Source organism: Tachypleus tridentatus, chromosome 13 (assembly GCF_004210375.1).
Source record: "Tachypleus tridentatus isolate NWPU-2018 chromosome 13, ASM421037v1, whole genome shotgun sequence".
Taxonomy (NCBI): Eukaryota; Metazoa; Arthropoda; class Merostomata; order Xiphosura; family Limulidae; genus Tachypleus; species Tachypleus tridentatus.
In genome coordinates, this window is record NC_134837.1 from 80,636,556 (window position 1) to 80,657,352 (window position 20,797).

Here is a 20,797-nt window from a genome sequence, read left to right on the forward strand (position 1 = left end):
ATTATACGGAATTTCTCTACATTCGAGACTACTTTGATAAAGGAATGGTCTTATTTTTGATTAATTGTGTACCAATATTCGGTAATAATGGTTAACAACAAAATTAATTTTCGAGTTAAACGTAAACTAAGCCTATTTTCTTTTTAAAACTTCAGTCCTTGAAGCAAAATATGATTCACTTCTCAAAATCCACTGCCCCAATAATTCGTAAATATAATGTTTATATAATTGTTATGTTGATGTTATGTACTATGGATAGAAAGTAACCACTACGTTTTTCAGAGAGTTACAGAAATGTCTATCTTAAAACGTGTTTTTCAGTATATAACAACAATAAAAGATTTTCTTACTACATTTTCTGTACACAAAGCTAACGTCCTTTATTACTATCGAACAGAATCATTCTGATACAAAATGTACCTGCCAATAAACAAAAACATTCGCTATAAAATGGCCCATGTTTTTATGTAACAATTAAAAAAATATTCATTACCATTTTGTTTCAAAAAATATACCTTTGAAAATACGGTAGAATCTTCACGGAGATAAAGCTCAGATATTAAAAGTTGTTTCAGAGTTAAAAGCGAACTACTATTTGTACTAGTAGTACCACTACTATTACATCCTCCTGGAAGAGCTTCCTGGTTTATCAAATGATGACTCCTAAGTCCAAAAAAAATAAAATAAAATACGAAACTTTAAAGGCTTGAAGCAAAAATAATCTGGAACTAAAACAATTCCACTTAAATGATTTCTGTAGACACTAACTGATATATCATTGACTGTGCCCGAAGAATATACATAAAAATAGTTTAGAAATATATATTATCGTCTAGTTGACATATTCTAGAAAGATTTCGTAGAAGTGAAGGGCAGAGTATAAGTTTATATCTGTTTCGCTGAGTTATACTTAAAACTGTTAAATCAGTTTCTTCTAGGCTTAAAACGACAGTTCTTCTAAAAAAAGAACCATATCTGTCTTAGAAGATTTCAGTATTAATTTAACCACAATTTACTTTCATGACAAATTTTGTCTTTAAGAATTAATAAATAATCAATTAATAAAGTTTATTTTTAGTACTGATTTGTCAAAGATGAGAATTATTTGATTCACTAATAACAGCCATGAACCAATCAGAATTAAATATGTTAACGCTTGCTTACTTGTTTATTTATTTTAGAGCAAAGCCACATTGAAGTATCTGCTGTACCTACTGTGGAGAATCAAACCCCAGGTTTCAGGGTTGTCAGTCCGTAGACATACCAATGTCCTACCAGGAAACAATATGGTTATAAGATTGCAAAAATGGAATTGTCGTTAAATGTTAAAACGTAAAAAAATGTTTCAATTCTTTGCTTTGTTTGATACCAGTGATCTCTATTTGTCTTTAAACTTAAAAGCTCAACCGTTTGGTATAAGAAACCCTTTGGAATCGAGTAAAGATTTGTGAAGATTATCGTGTAAACATAACTGAAAGATAGCTTAGACAGAAACGATGTAAATAAAATGTAGGGAAAAAATCCTCGACTTTTATAAGAAAAATATCTGTATTTACTTTGAGACCAGGTCTTCTTTATTTTCCTGGTCCTCCGCTAGAATACAATTTGGTCACATATACAATATCTTATAAACATCTTATAACAGTTTACGTGACAAACATTGAAAATATATAAACGTTGTTATCACACTATTTAAATACAGAGAAAAAGAAACATGAAGTGAAAATCAAATTTGTATAAGTTGACCAGATCGCGAAAACTTAAGTAATGCTTAATAAATGTAGCAAGTAAAAATATCTCAACACCATCGGAGAACAGAAGTTTCTCTTCAATCACGAATCCAATGGATGAACTTGACGACGTTCGTTGTTCTCCTTCTCTTAACGTTAAAGTTAAGCAAAGAAATCTGATTTACAGGCTTAGCCTGGTGGCTCTCATCATGCTTTACAAACGATTTTCAGAGCGAGAACTATAGGATTGTTCTTCAAACATGGTTCTTGGAGATTCGGAGAGAACATAAAATTAAGTGATTAGCGAAGCAACCCGCATCATTTGAGGCTAGTGATCGGCCAGGTAAAGCACAACTCCCACTGTCGGTCTGTGGCTGGTATGCTAACTGTGGAATGCTGTGCCGTAATCTTCATAAAACGTCAAGTACGAATTGTAATTATCAGGCATGTACGTCTGCAACAAAATAAAAGTCTAGTTCAGTGTTAAATATCACCCACAACTATATAGTATAGATTTCGAAAAAAGAATATACTTTGATTGGAATTAGAGTAACAATGGCAATATGTTCTGTATAATTACTCATTTTCTTCCTTATTAAAATTCATTTTAAATATTTAGTTTATCTAGCAACAAACATAGGTGTATAAATTATGCCACGAGTCAGTAGATTGTTTAAAGATAAACTAGCACAGATTGGTAAAATTATCAGGCAAAACTGACAGTTCCAGTTCAAGAAAAAGTTTCGAACTAAATTCACTATTTTTCTCTATCTGGGGATAACGTTCTGTAAACTGTAAACTACCCATAATTTGCTTGATACGATAATGGCAATATAGACATGTAGTACTCTTTAAAAGAACTACACCTTAGTGGTGAAGTGCATGCCTTATGAGTGACATAAGACACTAATAGGTAAACGGTGATTACTGAATGAGACATTGATATTATCATCTGATAAACAACGCGTTAAATTATTAAAAAACTGGTCTTTTAGAATAAAGACATCACGGAAAACATCTGTATATACTGATATCAATCTTAACATTGTCAGATGTTCTTGTAGGCTCGTGTCAAAAAGACTGTAATACTAATTAATGTTGGTTTGTTGTAATCTACAGAAAGGTTAAAGCTTTGATTTTCTTTCACGTACGTGTGAATAAAATTTCAATGATCCCAGTTTCAAAACTCACAGAACGGAATGGGTTTCTTCTAAAAAGATATAAACAAAAATATAATTAATAATATAACAAAGATTTAAAAGCTATTGTGATGCAGGTAAGACAGATTTAAAAATATACTCAAGATGAAATGGCAGCTCATTCAAGCTTTAACACAAATCTAGGAACGACAGATAGGCGGTTTAATGGACATTGATAACAATAATAGATGCGAACTAAAAATGAAACAGTATAAACACCCACATTTTAACACAGCAAATTCGTTTCGATGGCAAAACTGATCAACTGTCCCGTATCCTATTATAGAACCAACCCACACACGCGCCGTTTCGCACCACTGGTGGACACTACGCACCTGTGTATCGTTCCTCGAGTCAGTGATTTTCAAAAACTCGATAACACAGTGTTAAACTCAATCTAACAGCCCGTAAATTAGCAGCATGAATGAATAATGCTAGCTAATAATAGATTTTATGTTGTGTAGACAGGTGCAGGAGAGAGTATAATAGAGTACAGCGGCTATGGAAACATTACACTACATTACAAGTCAAAGTCTGATCAGCGAGATATTTGTGCGATAATTATAAAGAAAAACATACATTTAATTCATACAAGTTTGAATAAAATATGTGGTTGTTGTTGGTTTTCTTTAAACAAAGAGGGCAATATGAATAACACTGAATAGTTTTGGACCCGTGACCGATAAGAGATGTCCATGTACATCACAAAGCGGAGCCAAATCAAACAATGAATATCCTCAAAAATAACTGACCATCAAGAAACTTATGGTAACTGGTTGTCTGTTAAATAATGGTAACAAAATGTTTTTCTATATGACATAATTATTTCAACCTACATTTTCCAACGTGATCCAGTGCTGACTAGCGTCATTTTCCTTATTCACGGCCTCCACATCTGCAGCGTCCAGTAGGTCGTCCAAACTTTGAAGAGGGTCTAGTGGAGAAGACTGGACACTTTCCGCCTCTTCTAGCATCTCTTGGAGCGCAGCAATGTATTCAATAGCGCGATGTAACGTTTTCACTTTCGACAGTCTTTTGTTTTTATTCTCCACGGGTACACACTTACGGAGACGAGCAAAGGCGTTATTAACAGCTTCAACACGCCGCCGTTCTCTTGCATTCCTCCTGGCCACTAAGTGCGGTGGCTTATCTCGGTGAGGGATGTGTTTGTAGGCAGATTTACTTCCATTCTTTCTGCAAGTTTTCTTTTTGGGGTTCGGCTGCTGTTTCGAGCTCGACGAAACAGTCTGTCGAGTGGACCGGCATTTGCCAAGACGAGACGGTAAGGATGTATTCTGAACACCGCTAAACCGATCCATTCTAAGAGGAAAATCCCAACCTTGCTGCGGTGAGTTGGGCAATAGTGGCGAACTGTACTGACAGGCAGGTAAGTCGCAAATAGGGATGATTCCTTGTTCCATGGCCTTGGTCTGATGGAAACTGTGAAACTAATTGGCAGTCTTAGGAGACGTGGCTTTTGTAAGTAAATAATAAACAAAGTTCGTATGACTTTTTTCCCCCAATTTTACCTGTTCTGTGAGTTATTTTTTACATAATTCCATAACATAGTCGCGCCTCGTTTTGTTGGTGCTAACAGCTAAAGTTCTTAACTGTACGTTCAAAAAGCAATGTACGTGAAGCTGGTAAGATCTCGGCAAGACGCCCAACCATACAAGAACAATTTCTACTCTTGCACCTGGTGGGGCCTGACATTTTATGCAGGCGCCGTAGTCCTGTTTACCTGTCCACCTCTTTATCATTCTCATGGCTTATTCTACTAGTCAATCTCTGCACAGCGGGCGTGCCGTCGCACGCGGCACGTGCGGAGCATGTCACGCTTGACCAATCACAAGCTTGATACATTACGTGCATCATTAATTTGTTGACGGCGGTGGCGAGCCGAGATTGTTACCTCGTGCACTGCACGTGCCTTTTACACCGCACTTACAATCAATGGCGTAATGAGATAATAATGTCAAAAACGCCACGCATCGGTAAAGCCTCCAGGTCGTCGCCACAAAAACAGAACAGCAAGTTTCAATAGGTAAATAATGCAATGTTCAACTAAAAGTAAATCACACGTAAAAATGAGGAAGTTACGTAACAATGAAGCAGTCAACATTCTTGACTTGGAAACGTAGCTGATTAACACCGTTTCGCTTTTCAAACTCATCAGGAGAAATATCTTTAATTGTATCATCTTTGGGGAAAAAAATTCAAATGAAAATGTTTAAACGAAACTTTCATATTAACAATAAAATAAAACATTAATGAATAAACACAGTATTGTGAAATGTTTAATCTTCAAGTCTAAGTTCAAAGGGAGGTACAGTTCAGTCTACACTACGATCAGCGTGTGTTATTGGGTGGTGGTTTTATATTAGCGAATACAAAATTGACACTAAACATTTTTATATCTGTTTCAATATCCTTAACGTCCTTCTAGCTTGTCAAATAATCGGTATATTTTTCATTACAATCAATTAACTATTGAACAGCATACACTGTATATTGTTAGTTTACTGCATCAGGTCATTTGTAATTATATTAACAATGATGTCCTTCATTTTAACAGTTATAACCGCGAAGTATCCCGCTGGTATAACGCTAAAATCAGGGTTCGATTCCCCTTGGTTAACTCAACAGATAGACCGATGTGGCTTTGCTATAAGAAAATAACACATAATCGCGAAAATAATATATTTTTTAAAGAAGTGTATTTGCTAGTTTAAGCATATTTTATATTAACATTGGTGTCCTTCATTTTAACACTTATAATCGCAAAAATAATTTGTATGTTCTTAAAGAAGTGTATTTGCTAGTTTAAATATGTTTTATTAAAGCTTTATGTATGCGCTTCAATACTTTTTAATGTAGTAAAACCAAGCGATTTGTTCTCCATTATTATCAAAACTTTAAGTAAGTACATTTAGGGCTCTTTTTCTTTAAGGCTTTACCGGGCAGAGTAGAGATTTTCATTGAAGAAAAGATTTGTAAAGTTAAACTAAATTTGTTTCATTTCTTAACATATACGTAACTTTCTTAGAAAGTAATTTGTGTTTCATTACCGAATCCTTGAGACTCGCACTGACATAGACGTAAATGTTTTATTAGTCAAAGAAACGACGCTACAAGTAATGAAAACGTTATCTTTCGATCGTGCTAACAAATCACTGAGTCATGTGATTAAAGCTCTGCTTTTAACTCTCGTCTAGACCATATATTCTCTTAAAATAAATTCACAAACGGCTTACATAGATGTTTGCTATCTCTATCTAGTCCTACCCGTATCGATAAGCAGTTTTTCAATTCCTATGAAACACCCCGGGATTTCTTGTGCAGCTGGCCGTCAAGTCGCCACCAGCACCCGGAGGAATGTGTGCCTTCAGGGGGACAGGTGAGACGAAACCCTCCCGGTCCTCATAGGCACGAGACATGCACGCGAAAGAGCCCTTCCTCGCTTTGTACGAGATTTGCTGACCCTCGTGTGGCGACTGTAGACCGCCTGCAGAGGGCTTGCCGGCAGCTGGCACTAGTTCACGTGACAGAAAATGTAAGGTCAGAAGTTAAGATACACCACACAGGGAGATGGTATAAAAAATAAAACAATAGTCCCTTAGTTAATAAGGCCTGTTGTTAATCTAAAGATCTACCCTAGCGGGCTGCACGTGCCCCACCTAATATGTACCCTAGGTCGAAATATCAAAACAAAATGTTTGGATTCGTAACGCTATACTATTAACAAGTAAAGACAGTCAAAATCAGACAGTACAAACACAATGACTGACATATGCGCAAGAAAATGCGATTTTAACCGTTCTGTAATTCAGTATCTTTAATACTTCTGAATGCTTACTGGCGCTCGTAAAACGCAAATGCTTTAATAATTCGTACAAACTCAGTCGACGACGCGTTATTAGTTCCATCGTCCGAAAGAATGTGTTTTCTTAAAGCAAAGCCACATCGGACTATCTGCTGTGTCCACCGAGGGGAATCGAACCCTTGATTTTAGTGTTATAAGTCCGTAAACTTACCTCTGTACCAGGTTGAATCGTGATTTTATAAAACTCCTTTAAAAATCATACGAGGTTTCCAAGTACCATGCAATGTTTCAGAATGCGCGTTCTATCTTATAAAATGTATGTTGGCATTAGTAACTGAAATATATTATAACATTTTATAAGACAGTAACACACACACACATATATATATATATTTGCATTTCGTAAAATAAGTCGAATTGCTTATGACATACGTTAAATTAAACATTACATCGACAACTTCATAAAATAAGATAATTTAAATAGTTAGCTAATGTTAATTTATCCTATACTTTTCAGCTATAAAATATCAGTTAAAAACGTGATCAGCTACACGCTATTCAGTTAACATTGTCGACATGATGATGTGGCATTCTGTGATTCGTCGGAAATTCACGACACTCCGCGCAGTTTAACCATTCACTTTAAGCTATGGTTGAATTATAGGTGTGATAGTCAATTTCTTAGTGTGGGTGGCAGGTGGTAGGGTGTTAATGACTATCTGTCCTCTCTCTGGTCGCTTGTTTAAAATTAAGGCCAACAGCAGATAACCTTACAAGCTTTGCCATAAATACAGACACTCAGTGAGTTTAGTTTGATGAATACTAGACTTCAGTAATAATAGTCATTTGAGTAAAGTATATCAATTAAGGTAAACTAACACAAAGTGTTTGAGTTTGCTGTTTAAAAGTCTAATAAAGTTTACATAGTCCTTCTGTGTGTTTATTACGACACAGCGTGACGTGTATAAAAAAACAAACTATAATTCCTCCTCTACGCACCATGGAAAGCGATTATCGTTATTTTTTTGGGTCAATAGTAAATTAACGAGATTATAACTCTAAAATTCAGGGCTCGAGTACCGACGGTGGGCAAAGTTCGAGTGCTTCTTTTGTATATTTCCATTAAGAAAACAATAACAATAGTTGTTACTTATTTTTTCTGAGCTTACATAACCGACCCTAGTACATACATGTTTTGTGGAATTAGTAATATACACATATACATGCCCTTGGTAGAAGCACTTTCCGACCGGTAGTCCGAGCACTTTGTCATAATTAACTTTAACAGAAGCTCATTTTAGTTGGTGGTGCAAATATTTGCATCTACATAATGACACTTAATACATGTAAACATCATGTTTTGTATCTTTAAATCTTTGCGCATTTCTCACTATAGCTGGATTTTTTAATCTATGATTGAATCTGTATACCTTAAAAACTCATTGAGCTCTCACAGCAGCAAAGTTGTAGATCATACATCAAGAAGGCTACTAATGGTCGTCGTGGTCTTCACGTATTACCATCAACATTTGACTTGAAATATCGCTGAAAACACCGGCGTATTATAAATAATTCAAGAGGTTGAGATTTATAATATTCCATCTATAATAAGGCAAAAACCATTGCTGTAAAATTGTTATCTCCTCTCACACATACTGAAACTCATTTCTATGTAAATCTGGCATTTGGTGTTTTGCAATATGATCTGATTAGTCTTTAAACCCACGCTTTTAAATGAACGTTTGATAATGGTGACTTCACTTCACTGCAGCTCGTGATATTTCACTTTAATAAGAGTACGGTTACTATGAGCAACAAAGAAGATATGAAACCACTGCCCTTACTTATTTAAAAAAGGAGAGTATTGACAAGGTCCTGAAATATTTTCAAACAGTTCTTCAATACAGTTATTTTCAGGCCATCTTATGTCATTTGACAGGACGCGACGCCATTTCCTACGTGTTTTATGGAACTGAAGTCTAGTGAGCGAGCAGACCAATCCTCCTTTTTCCAAGAAATACGTTAACTAATTTAATACGCTTGGGAAGGGGGGGGCAGAATTATTATCCAATAGGCCGATACTAGTACAATTCTAACGGCACGTGGAAGTATTGAAGCTAATATAATATAGAGACCGTATTGTATGGTACTATTTCACAGGCTTTCGAGACCAGTTAATCCACCAGTGTTTATTCCCACTTACACCGTACTTTCACTACCGCCATACGGTCACGGTCCGATATTAAAGTACGGTTTTATCTTGTTATAAAACCCCTCTTCCTAAAGAATATATATGCCTGTTAGTTGACGTGTGTTACTCGTCTGTAAAATAGTAATATTGGTTTACATGTGGTTGTTCCACTGGATGAAACCTTGGTACCATTGCAGGTGAGTTATTAGTACCTTGCTATTAGTAGTTGCCTTGCATACAGGTCGGCCTTGTAAAGTCTGTTTCTTACCGTCTATATGTTGTCCTCTTGCTACTACGAACATCTGTGAGGACCGCGCTACTGTCTTATAATTTCTTCTCTTTTCAGAAATAAAAACCTAAAGAAAGGTTCGTTATGGAGCGCAATACGTCGTCTGGAAATCCACAAAAAAAGGATAAGAGCCCATAGGAGACTCAAAACACATCTCATTCAGACTCGAAACATGTAACCTACGATTTCAGTGAGCCACAACCAACATAACTGCAATTGACTGCTGTGTTGTGGATGCTTTGCTCAACGGTCCTGGCAATTTTATACCAGTGGTTATGGAAACTGTTCCACTTCTTGCAAATGACTCTTTTTTTTCTTTTTGGCACTAGTATCCAATTCGTAACAGTCTTACGTGATTGGCCAGCTTCTATTCATCCATTGACTTTTCTGCAAGCGAAAGATATCCAACTGTGGATCAGCTAGAGGGCTTATAAAGCTGAAATTAGGAGCTCGATCCATATGATGAGCATATCAGAGTTAACCACGTGTTGCGTCGCCCTTAAACCAATGAAATGAAACAATGTACAACTTGAAACTGTCGAATGTAGCAAAGTGATCAGTTATTGATTTGCCTCACAGAGAGGTGAGTAATCTCTTTATGATAGTAGTTTATATCTTGTCCTATTTAAACTACTGCAAGTTTTATTACCTTTCAATTGTTTTGTGCAATACACAACCAACGTCTTATGTATCAAAATTCGGATTATGAAGATATTTTAACATTTTAACTTAAAATATTAAACAAATGTATTTACTCACTCACCTTCCGATTATCGACTAAGTTTTAGTAGCAGAAAAGTATAGATTTTTTTTTCATGTATATAAACTGTTTTCATTCGTTTGTTGTAAAGCACAGCACTACACAACACATAATGTGGCCACATCCGGGATTGAACGCCAAATGTCGACGATATTTGTTCTCAAGATAACCTTTGAGCCACTGGATAACATTTGTCTGTGAATAAACAAATGGGAATCCTCAACAGCCGTGGCACTTTAAATTCTTTTAAGCAGAATTAGAGTAAGTTAATCAATGAGACCTTTCTTTCCATTTTTATTAGCTATAGTTTTATGTTCCAATAATAGCAAGCGTAGGAGGCGCATATACCCGATTCGATTTTGTTCCTCATCAGGATATCTATGAGCCTACCCTCAAAATGAAATTCTTTTAGGCAGGATTAGAATAAATTAATCTACGAAATCTTGGGCGTATTCAAATACACCATTCGAAAGGGTTTAACCTATCTTGAGTCCAAAGCTGTAATTAGATCTCAAGCCGGTCAAGAGATGAGAGAGATATGTGCTAAAACTTTATTGTTGAAAAACAACAACAATTCAGAGCCGCTACGAGCCGCTCTAAAATAACTTATTTATTCAAATTTGCAGATCGACTTATTATTTCAAACAATTTACTTCATAGATTTTAATTTTTTTAAGAGGCAGTTTCAAGAAGCATGTCCCTATGTCTTTGTTCTCGGTTACATATTAAAAATCATGATAAAGCATAATTACATATTTAACATTGATATATATATATATATATATATATATATCACATTTTTTAATTCAGCCCCTGAGTGTTTTATGATAAGTCTAAGAGCTTATAACACTTCTCAGACCCTACCCCACATTACATCTAGGCGTTGGTCTCCAAGGTCATGTTTAAGCAAATTAAATGGACGTATCAAATCAGTGTTTAACTTAAGGGATTTGACAGATATGTTTGTCAAGGGTCGTTATTCCATTTTATTTCACTTTTTGAAAAATGAAAATAGTTGTTAGTTTTAAGATGTGACTAGAGAAAGTTGTGAACTTTAAATTTTTATATACCATCTTCTTAACGGTGCCACGAGATATGTCCAGCTTCATCGTAAGTACTTCTCAAATTTTGCGGTAGAGGTCGTTGCTCTTAACTGACTTTGTGGTTTCAGAGTCCGTTGCTTCCCAGAACGCTCCGTTGAGTGAGTAAACTTCTTCAATTTTATGGAGAACAAAAATAGCTCCTTTATTCGCAATCACGTCATACGAGAATCCGTTATCAGAAAGGACGACGATTAAACGTCCAGCTCTAGGTCAGCTCGTTAGCAACATTGCACGTCGAATAGATGAGAATTCGTCCTTTGAGCAAAGATGTAGATGTTAAACGTGTATTCACTGGTGCCGTGGTTTAATTATATCTTTGAAGTTACGCCACTGCATTAACATAAGCAATAGGTTGTCATCTCGGCTCAACGACTTCCGCTAGCACTAAATATTCTGAACAACTAAATGATAAAATATAATAATAAAAGAAAACAAGGAAATCTATTTAAAAAAATTTAAAAATCCTGATCTCTAAGCATGAAGACTAATTTTTCACACTGTTGTTATTCTATAACACAGTTGATTCGAGTCTCAAATAACCACACTGTTATTCTATAGCACAGTTGATTCGATTCTCAAGTAACCATATTGTTATTTTATAACACAGTTGAGTCGCGTCTCAAGTGACCATATTGTTATTTTATAACACAGTTGAGTCGAGTCTTAAGTCACCCTTTTGTTATTCTATAACATAGTTGATTCGAGTCTCAAATAACCCTATTGTTATTCTATAACGCAGTTGAGTCGAGTCTCCAATAACCTTATTGTTATTCTATACAACAGTTTATTAGAGTCTCAAGTAACCTTATTGTTATTCTATAACACAGTTGATTCGAGTCTAAAATAACCCTATTGTTATTCTATAACACAGTTGAGTCGAATCTCAAATAACCATATTGTGATTCTGTACCACAGTTGATTCGATTCTCAAATAACTTTAGTTGGTCAAGCGGAATTTCTAACGAAATTCTAATTGTGAATTAAACAGAGGTATGTCTACTGATTTACAATGCTAGAAACCGAGTGGGCGGAGCACAGACAGCCCATTGTGTAGCTTTTTGCTTAATAACATAGAAATATGCTTTATATTAAATGCTAGCCCTTGGACGATAGATAGTCTTTTATTTACTCATTGATAGAAAACTGATTAATTCAAGGTGACTCCTAAGGTAACACAAATCGTTTTAATAAAAACCTAATAACAGCACGTTTGTTATTTTCCTTCTTAACTGAAGATTCAACGATTCACTTCACAGCTTTTTCAGGAACGTTCCTTTAAAACGCTAACCGTAACCTTTCAGCGTTTCAATGGAACGCTTCTGAAGAAGCTGTGAAGCGAAACATTCAGTGTCTAATTACAAAAATAAATAAATACAGTCTTAATATAATAAAGTCGTTTATTTCAAACATCAAGATATTTTTGATACTCCAATATACACTACGCAAATCAAATAACGAATCATTTACACCCGCTATGAATATTCAGAAAACATTGTTTTTGTTCTTTGCTATTAATTCATGCATTTAATAGCGCGCTAAGGCGTGCGCTTCGTAATCTGAGGGTCGCGCGTTCGCGCCCGAGTCGCGCCAAACATGCCCGCCCTCCCAGCCGTGAGGGCGTTATAATGTGACGGTCAATCCCACTATTCGTTGGTAAAAGAGTAGCCCAAGAGTTGGCGGTGGGGGTGATGACTAGCTGCCTTCCCTTTAGTCTTACACTGCTAAATTAGGGACGGCTAGCACAGATAGCCCTCGAGTAGCTTTGTGCGAAATTTTAAAAACCAAACCAATCATGCATTTAAGTCAGTCAACTTGTTATGATTTCAGTACAAAAAACAAGGAGTTGAATTGTCAGATTTTAACAATGAAGGTATTTATTTCGCATTCTCCTTTTCTAATATTTTTATCTTTAAAGTGCATTAGAAGGTTACTGTTATCAAAAGCATCGATTGTCTGCATGGTTAATTAACTTCTTTGATTAACTACAGAAGCATTAAATTGACCTTGACAGTACAACTTCGACTTACAAATAGAACTATCCGAATTTATCAAACAATCCTAAACTGCTGATAACATGTTTTACTGAACAAGGAAGTGTAGCTTAAGGGTAAAAACTATTACTTGAACTAAGATTTTTTAAAAATATTTAGAATTGTACTTAAATTATTTGGGTAAAAAAACACTGTCTTCATTACTGCTTAAAATCACAAACCGATAAAGAATCAGTACGATACATCCATATAGATGAGGTACAATACAGAACTAATGCGCTGCTAGCAATTCATCGAAATCCAGTAGTTAAAATATTTCTAAATGGATTTTTAACTATGAGGTAAATACCAGCCGCTGTGTAGCCTATAGTCTAGTGGTGTGTGGGCCAGTCCTGTGGTAGAGCTCTAGATTTCGGAGCTGACGAGGTGTACTCCAATCCGTGTCTTACCACAAAAATTCCCCACACTTTTAGCTGTGTTATGTTATAAGAGTGACAGTGAGTCCTTTAGGTGATAAGGCGTTGCTGACTAGCTATCATTTCCTCTGGTAAGTTGTTCAAAATTAGAGATAGCTGTAAATTACCTTGGTAAATTTATCATAAATAAGAAATGCAAATACAGGCAAAATAAAACCTATATATTAAATTTGCCCATTGTGATTTATGCTAATCAATAACCAAGGATATGATAATCAGTATTGTTCAGAATTTCCATATATATATATATATGTACATATGTGTACGCCAACCCTTCTATATCACTTTAGATTTATTGAGATTAAGAAATCGGGAACTGATTTTTTACTTTAATAATTGTAAAAAAATGACATACGTGTGACAAACATGCATAAAAAAGAAAGAACGTGGAGCATGAGAAGAAGAGGGGAATTCCCACTTCATATTTTAAAATCAGATGCACGACTTATCTGTTATGAAAGAATGAAACTTTTGTCCAGGTGCTTATGAAACACTTGTGTAGCGAAGGGGCTGTAAACGCAGCCACGGCAACGTTCTATTCGAATTGCAAACCACACCAGTAAAGATCAATATGGATTCTGTTAGTCAAAATCAGTCCTAAGAAATGTATACACTCCGTGTTTGTATAGTTACTAGATTACTAATGTAAAATAATTAAATTATGCTACTCACGTGCTGTAGTATCAGACGTTAAATATTATTTGTTTTGTTTGAATTTCGCGAAAAGCTAAACGAAGGCTATCTGCGCTAGCTCTCTCTAATTTAACAGTGTAAGGCTAGATGGAAGGAAGCTAGTCATCACCACCCACTGCTAACTTTTTGGCTGCTCTTTTATTAACGAATAGTGGGATTGAGTGTCACGTTATAACGCCCCAACGGCTGAAAAAGCAAGCATGTTTGGTGTGACGGGGATTCGAACCCGCGACCCTCAGATTACTGGTCGAGCTCCTTAACCACCTGGCCATGGTGGACCGCTAAATACTAGAAAAAAAAAATGAACAAAGTGTGGACGCTATATAACTAAATTCAAGCCACTGAAGTGTGTTTGTTAACTGTATAGACATTACATCTCAGAACTTGTGTATACTATTAAAACGTTTTTACACATGTTTATGTGTCTCAGGTATTTTGAAAATGGAGGAAAGATTTATTTTTTATATGTTGTAAAAAATTAACTTTTTTCCTTAGTTTTTACAATGACTGATAAGTAACTTTTTAATTAGACATAAATCTATTTCAAAATTTTTCTGCCTGCTAGTTTTAGTTCTCTTCAAGCACAATATTACATGCTTGCATTCATTCTTCATCACACGTTTTTTTTTTCTGGTAATAATGTCCGCTATAAATCAACAGGCTATAATTTCAAGGGTATCCATTTTCCTTTAATGTACAAATATATATATCTATTACTATATTTGTTTAATTCCGTGATTTTTTTTAAATTGTTAGTAACGATGTTACCCGAAAAGAAGGGGAGGGGCAGAGGGAACAGGGAGGGTACGATCGTGCCTATCCCATCATCCTTTGCTATATTTCTGCAGCTCACCTGTCTGCCCTAAGGTGTAATTTAATTTGTTTTTATTAGCAGGCGGTTGCAAATTCTATAAGCTGGCCAGGCTGGGATCCAGCATGCGAAGATGCACGAAGAGAGATCCCGGTTTAAATGTAGGGTATCTTTAAACACCTGGCCCTTTTGCGCATGCGCTTCAGACACAATAAAGCAAACATACATGTCGAAGCTGTCTTCAACCTTGTTTCGTCCAACTTCGTGAAGGATGACGCATTTCGTGGGATGAACATCAAAAAAATCATGTCTGTAAGGAAATAATAGGCAAACTTCAAAGCGATGCATTGTAATAACACTTGAGTTAAGAACAACACAACTTCTGTTCAGTGACATTTTGATTAGTGACAACACATGCAAAATAAAATAACACAATCATTGTAGGCTAACAAGACATAACAGAAATGCGTTGACTGGTGCACATTATTTATTTTGAATTTTATAAAATCTTCATACAGATAATAATATCAGTAAATTAGGGCATTTTATAACACAAATTAAAATTCACATTTTGCATAATAAGAATATTTTTAAAATTATCAGATAAATCTTGTATTATTATACTCAATACCTGATTTCAAAACACAACAAAGTATTTAAACAAACGCAATTTTGCATTGAAAACAGTAATTAATTTATGTTGTTGAAAAACAAAGAAATGCGTGTGTGTTTATATCGTTACAACAATAATTTGCGTTGTCATGTACACATAGAACAATGTTTATGGAACACAACTCGTGCTGTTGGGATATGACATAATGTGAGTGGTAATTTTCAATACAACTTGTATTAAATTATATTATACAGAGTTACGTTTTTCTTATAAAACGTCATTTTATGTTTTTTAGTGTTTGCTCTAGTATAAAAGTAAACACTATGTGCCAGTGAAATCCAGGATAAACTGAAAATTCAACAGAGTATTTCCAATTATTGAATAATAAATAAAAATAGTTCTGCGTGTGTTTATTCTTTTGCAAGAAAATATTCGTAAAACTATATTAGTAAGTGGCGTGTATCAAAGAATACAGCGTTTCAAAAGAATGAAAGGGAAAGTAGGAAAAAAAACACCCGCACAACAAAGTGGTCAGGGAAGCAACGGGTTCTGAAACCTTTCTCCAGTTGAATTCGGAGCAATGTCCTTATCCGTGAAGTGAAAGCCGTTGTTATAAAAGACAACCATTTGACTGAAAGATAAAGACGATTATATCTTCTTTCACTGTTAACAAGATAAACGACTACGAATTAAAGTTGTTAAAAGATCACATAGTTTATACTTTTCTATCCACACCTTGATGTCAGTGGGCACTTTAATGAGAAAAAAATAAGACAAAAAGAAACAAAAAATGAAATTACAACAACTCTACTCGACTATATATTTGTCATGACCCATGGAGAAAATGTCTTAAACTACAAAGTGAAATTTGTTGCTATGATAGAGAACTTTTCGACCCTAAACCTATTGTAATGAGAATGAACATACCTTTTTGTGCTGTTAACAAGATAATACAGAAAGATAGAAAGATCTGAAGTTGATAAAGACTCAAAAGCTTTAGGTTTACAAGTCTCTATCCTCACTTCGAAACGAGACAGTTTTTGTAAGAAATATTGGAGAACAAGTGGAGTTACTGTAATCATATGTCCCTAAGTGTACTGAAAATGTCCATTAATTTAAGTCTAACGGAGAAAGCACATTCAATTGGATCTATGATGAAAGATTGTTGATTCGGTCAATCACTTTTTTGTCACTTACAGAGGCAGAACTGGAGAAGAAACAAAATATAGACAATTACTAAATGTGAAATACTGTTATCGTTAAATATGTTTAAAAATAAAGATAACATATTGAATAACATCACAAAAGAAATACAAAATCAGCGGCACTGTTGCCTGTTCAGTACGTAAAAACTATGAAAAATGACGTCTTCCTTAAATGGTGGAGAAGTTTGCGATATGATTATTTGTTTAGGGTCTGGATATATTTAAAAAATTAAGTTTTGAAACTAAGTAAAACTGCCATTTATCATTTAACAGTAGGAAACTAAATGATTTAGTTTTATTGATTTTCGTCTGTTTCAAGCACAAAAGCTATTTACATAGTGCCTAATGCAGGGATTTAACCCACATTGTAACGTTATAAGTTCTCAACTTTACCATTGAGCTACCTGGAGCGTAGTTTTGTTTGGAATTACTTTAAAAAGCATTAACGTAAGGGTTAAAAACTATCCAATATTCAACTCTCCATAGATTAACCAGCTACATCTTTCAGAAAGCTCACAAAAATTAATTATTCTGTTGATACAAGAATGTGACAAATGTGCTTTCTGCTTCAAGGATGGCTCAAGGTCTGTTAACAAGACCTACTTTGATATTGAAACAAATACTGATTGTTAAGGTAAATAGATGAATTACCATAATTATATAGGTTTCTCACATGTCGCCACAAACGAAAAAGTGACAAAAAAAAAAGAATTATGTATCATCACATAACAACATAATGAATGTTTTTTCTCAAAGTGAGAGATATCTTTGAATATATATACATATATGTAATCACACCAAACATGCTCGCCTTTTCAGCCTTGGAAGTGTTATAATGTGACGGTCAATCCTACTATTTGTTGGTAAAAGAGTAGCTCACGATTTGGCGGTGGGTGGTGATGACTAACTGTCTTCCCCCCTAGTCTTATGCTACTAAAGTAGGGACGTCTAACACAGATAGCCTTTGAGTAGCTTTGCGCGTAATTCAAAAACAATCAATCAAACAAATATATTTTGTAATTATCATGCTCAGTTGTAGACATCAAGGACCTGAAACAGTTGTGGTATTTAGTAATGTTATCCTGTTGATGTCAACAAAATGGTTAAGTAACCGTAGTCTTTTATTGAGCATATCATTTTGTGGCAAATAAAGAGAGTGTAAATTACCATAAATAATAGCTATATATGATGGTCTCGAACCTTGGCTAACTATTAAACATTTGGCGTAAAGACATCTCCACGTGATAACATGGGAGCAAATTTTTAACTTCCTTTGTTTTTTGTTTTTGGGAATTTCGCACAAAGCTACTCGAGGGCTATCTGTGCTAGCCGTCCCTAATTTAGCAGTGTAAGACTAGAGGGAAGGCAGCTAGTCATCACCACCCACCGCCAACTCTTGGGCTACTCTTTTACCAACGAATAGTGGGATTGACCGTCACATTATACACCCCCACGGCTGGGAGGGCGAGCATGTTTAGCGCGACGCGGGCGCGAACTCGCGACCCTCGGATTACGAGTCGCACGCCTTACGCGCTAGGCCATGCCGGGCCAAATTCCTTTGTAGATTGCACTATAGATTTCTTGACATTTATATATGTATACGTTATGTACAGAACTGAAAGGGAAAGTGGTGATCAGCTAAGACTAGAGAAAAACTGTGGCTATGGAAACTTATTTTTGAGCATTACAAATCTTTAAAGTAACATGTAAATCTCTGTTGTAAATAAATTTTACTTTTTTTTGGTAGCTGTTTCTCTGTTTTACTGGCATTATACAAAAAACAAACTAACTAAAGCTAAATTTATTTGGGTATTCAGGTAACCTGATTAACCGTCCACTGTGGTCAAGAAATGTATATATATTTATCACGGTCTGCAAACTTATACAGAAATAATTACAGGAACTATTAACCCTATATAATGCACGTGATGAAAAAAACACCCATCGTAATGATATAAAAACTAATTCAGAATTCGTCTTTTAGAATTAATGATTATACGAATAAAAGAAAAAAAACTGCGACTAGTACGACGGTATAACGAATGAGAGAGAGTTGGCTAGATTTGGTACAACACTTTTAGGGCAAGAATAACCACATGAATAACGTGTCCTTGAAAAATGAAGGATTACACAAGGATTACTTGTGGTCCTCAATATGAATAAATCCTTACATATTACTGCTTTGATTAACGTGACACAAGTGACCGTTCATACAGAAAAAAATATATATCTTAAGTATATCACTGCCAGCCCACCAATGTTGCTAATTAAAAACAAAATATCATTAAGTTAGTGAACTCTCTACTGTATATTGTAATGAACATGAAACAAATCTTTCTTTGTTGCTCAATACATATAAAAGTGATTTAATTCTTTATCTGAATAGTCTTACTTCCAAGTAATTGCCTAAATAAACCATGTAATTACTTTTGTTGGTTACTTAATTGAATAATGTTACTTCCAGGTCAAATACAGATTTATAATTTACCAAAACATATTTCATAAAATATATTTTTGTGTGATAAAGACATACATAAGTACGTAACTGAAAAAATATACACTTTTTACAGTGCCTCTTCATGATGCATGCAATAGATTTTGTTTATTTGTTGTCAAACGCAAAGCTACACAAATGGATCCACAAATATCGAAACACGTTTTCTTTTTTTAGGGTTATATTTTTTGGATGTAAAGGAAAAGCGAGCAGCAATTCAAGTTACTTTCAGAAGGGACAATGGGTTATTTGATGCGTTTCTGGTTTACAAAAGTATTCGTACCAGATTTTATTGTTACACTAGATAGAAAAGTTTCTACAAACTAAGTTATAACACTTGTGAGCTTGCTCTCGTTCTCAGGTTTCCACAAACCTCAATAGGTAGCGTAACGGTGGTACGTTCTATAGTGATGAAGCACTATTGTTGTTTGGCTGTGTTTTTTCTCATTGGCCTGTGGATGTCTTAAGTTTGCCATTAATCAGATCTTCTCTTGAGATTAAACATGCTTTTTTTTTTTTGAGATGATGAGGTGATAGAAGAGCTAAGTCACGTAGCTGTTCAGTATTTTTTTTAAAGATCTAAAGCATATCAAGAGAAAGCTCACACTAATATTCCATCATGTTATAGTCCTTTCAAGCATGTATGGCGATTGAAAAGCTCGTAAAGTTTGAATAATAAGCACCTGGAACTGTTGGGCTCGTTAGTACAGAATATTTTTTTTTTTGCAATGAATACATAACTGACACATATACACTACACAGATGCCTGGTTAGACGTGCATTCACTGGTGGTTGTTTTAATCTCTAGCCCTTGCGCGACACATTATTTAATAAACATACATCTACTATGGCACATTTCACTGTGTATTACAGAATCTGCTACTTTCATAATTATAAAACAACAATACTTACATATTTAAATAATAAATATAAAACGCTGTTTCAAGTATACTATTAGCGTCTGGAATAAAGGTATGATCATGCAACCTCACCAGTGGCTCACTGTAAGCTTGTGACACGAAAATCGGATTTCGATATCCGTGGTGAGAAGAGTGCACTGTGCAGCTTTGCGCTTAAGAACACCCAAACATTCTATACGTACTTGTAGATCTCTTTAGTTATCTATGTGACTATTATTCACACAGATGTTCCCTGCTGGTACAGCGGTAACTCTACGTATTTACCACTTTAAAATCAGGAGGCTCGATTCTAATCGATAGACACAGCAAATAGCCCGATGTGGTTTCACTATAAGGAAACTACACACACACTCACAGAAATCCAATAAAATATTAAATTGTAGCAAAAAAACTATAAATAACATCGATTAAATAAACTTTTTCGAAATAAATTGAGCTAAAGTGCTTATAAATCAGTGTATTTAAAAAAAGGCACTTAATGGTTTATCAGACTCTATTC

The 20,797-nt window shown here is 35.0% G+C and overlaps 1 protein-coding gene across 1 annotated transcript; it reads right to left on the reverse strand.

Moving 5' to 3' along the window:
• Positions 1 to 363: 363 nt before the first annotated feature.
• On the reverse strand, positions 364 to 4,848 carry LOC143239393 (uncharacterized). Its single transcript, XM_076480408.1, has 2 exons — positions 3,766 to 4,848; positions 364 to 2,184 (listed from the first exon to the last, which is right to left on the reverse strand). The coding sequence occupies exons 1-2, from the start codon at positions 4,348 to 4,350 to the stop codon at positions 2,113 to 2,115; spliced, it is 657 nt and encodes a 218-aa protein (XP_076336523.1). The 5' UTR covers positions 4,351 to 4,848; the 3' UTR covers positions 364 to 2,112.
• Between the last annotated feature and the right edge of the window lie 15,949 nt (positions 4,849 to 20,797).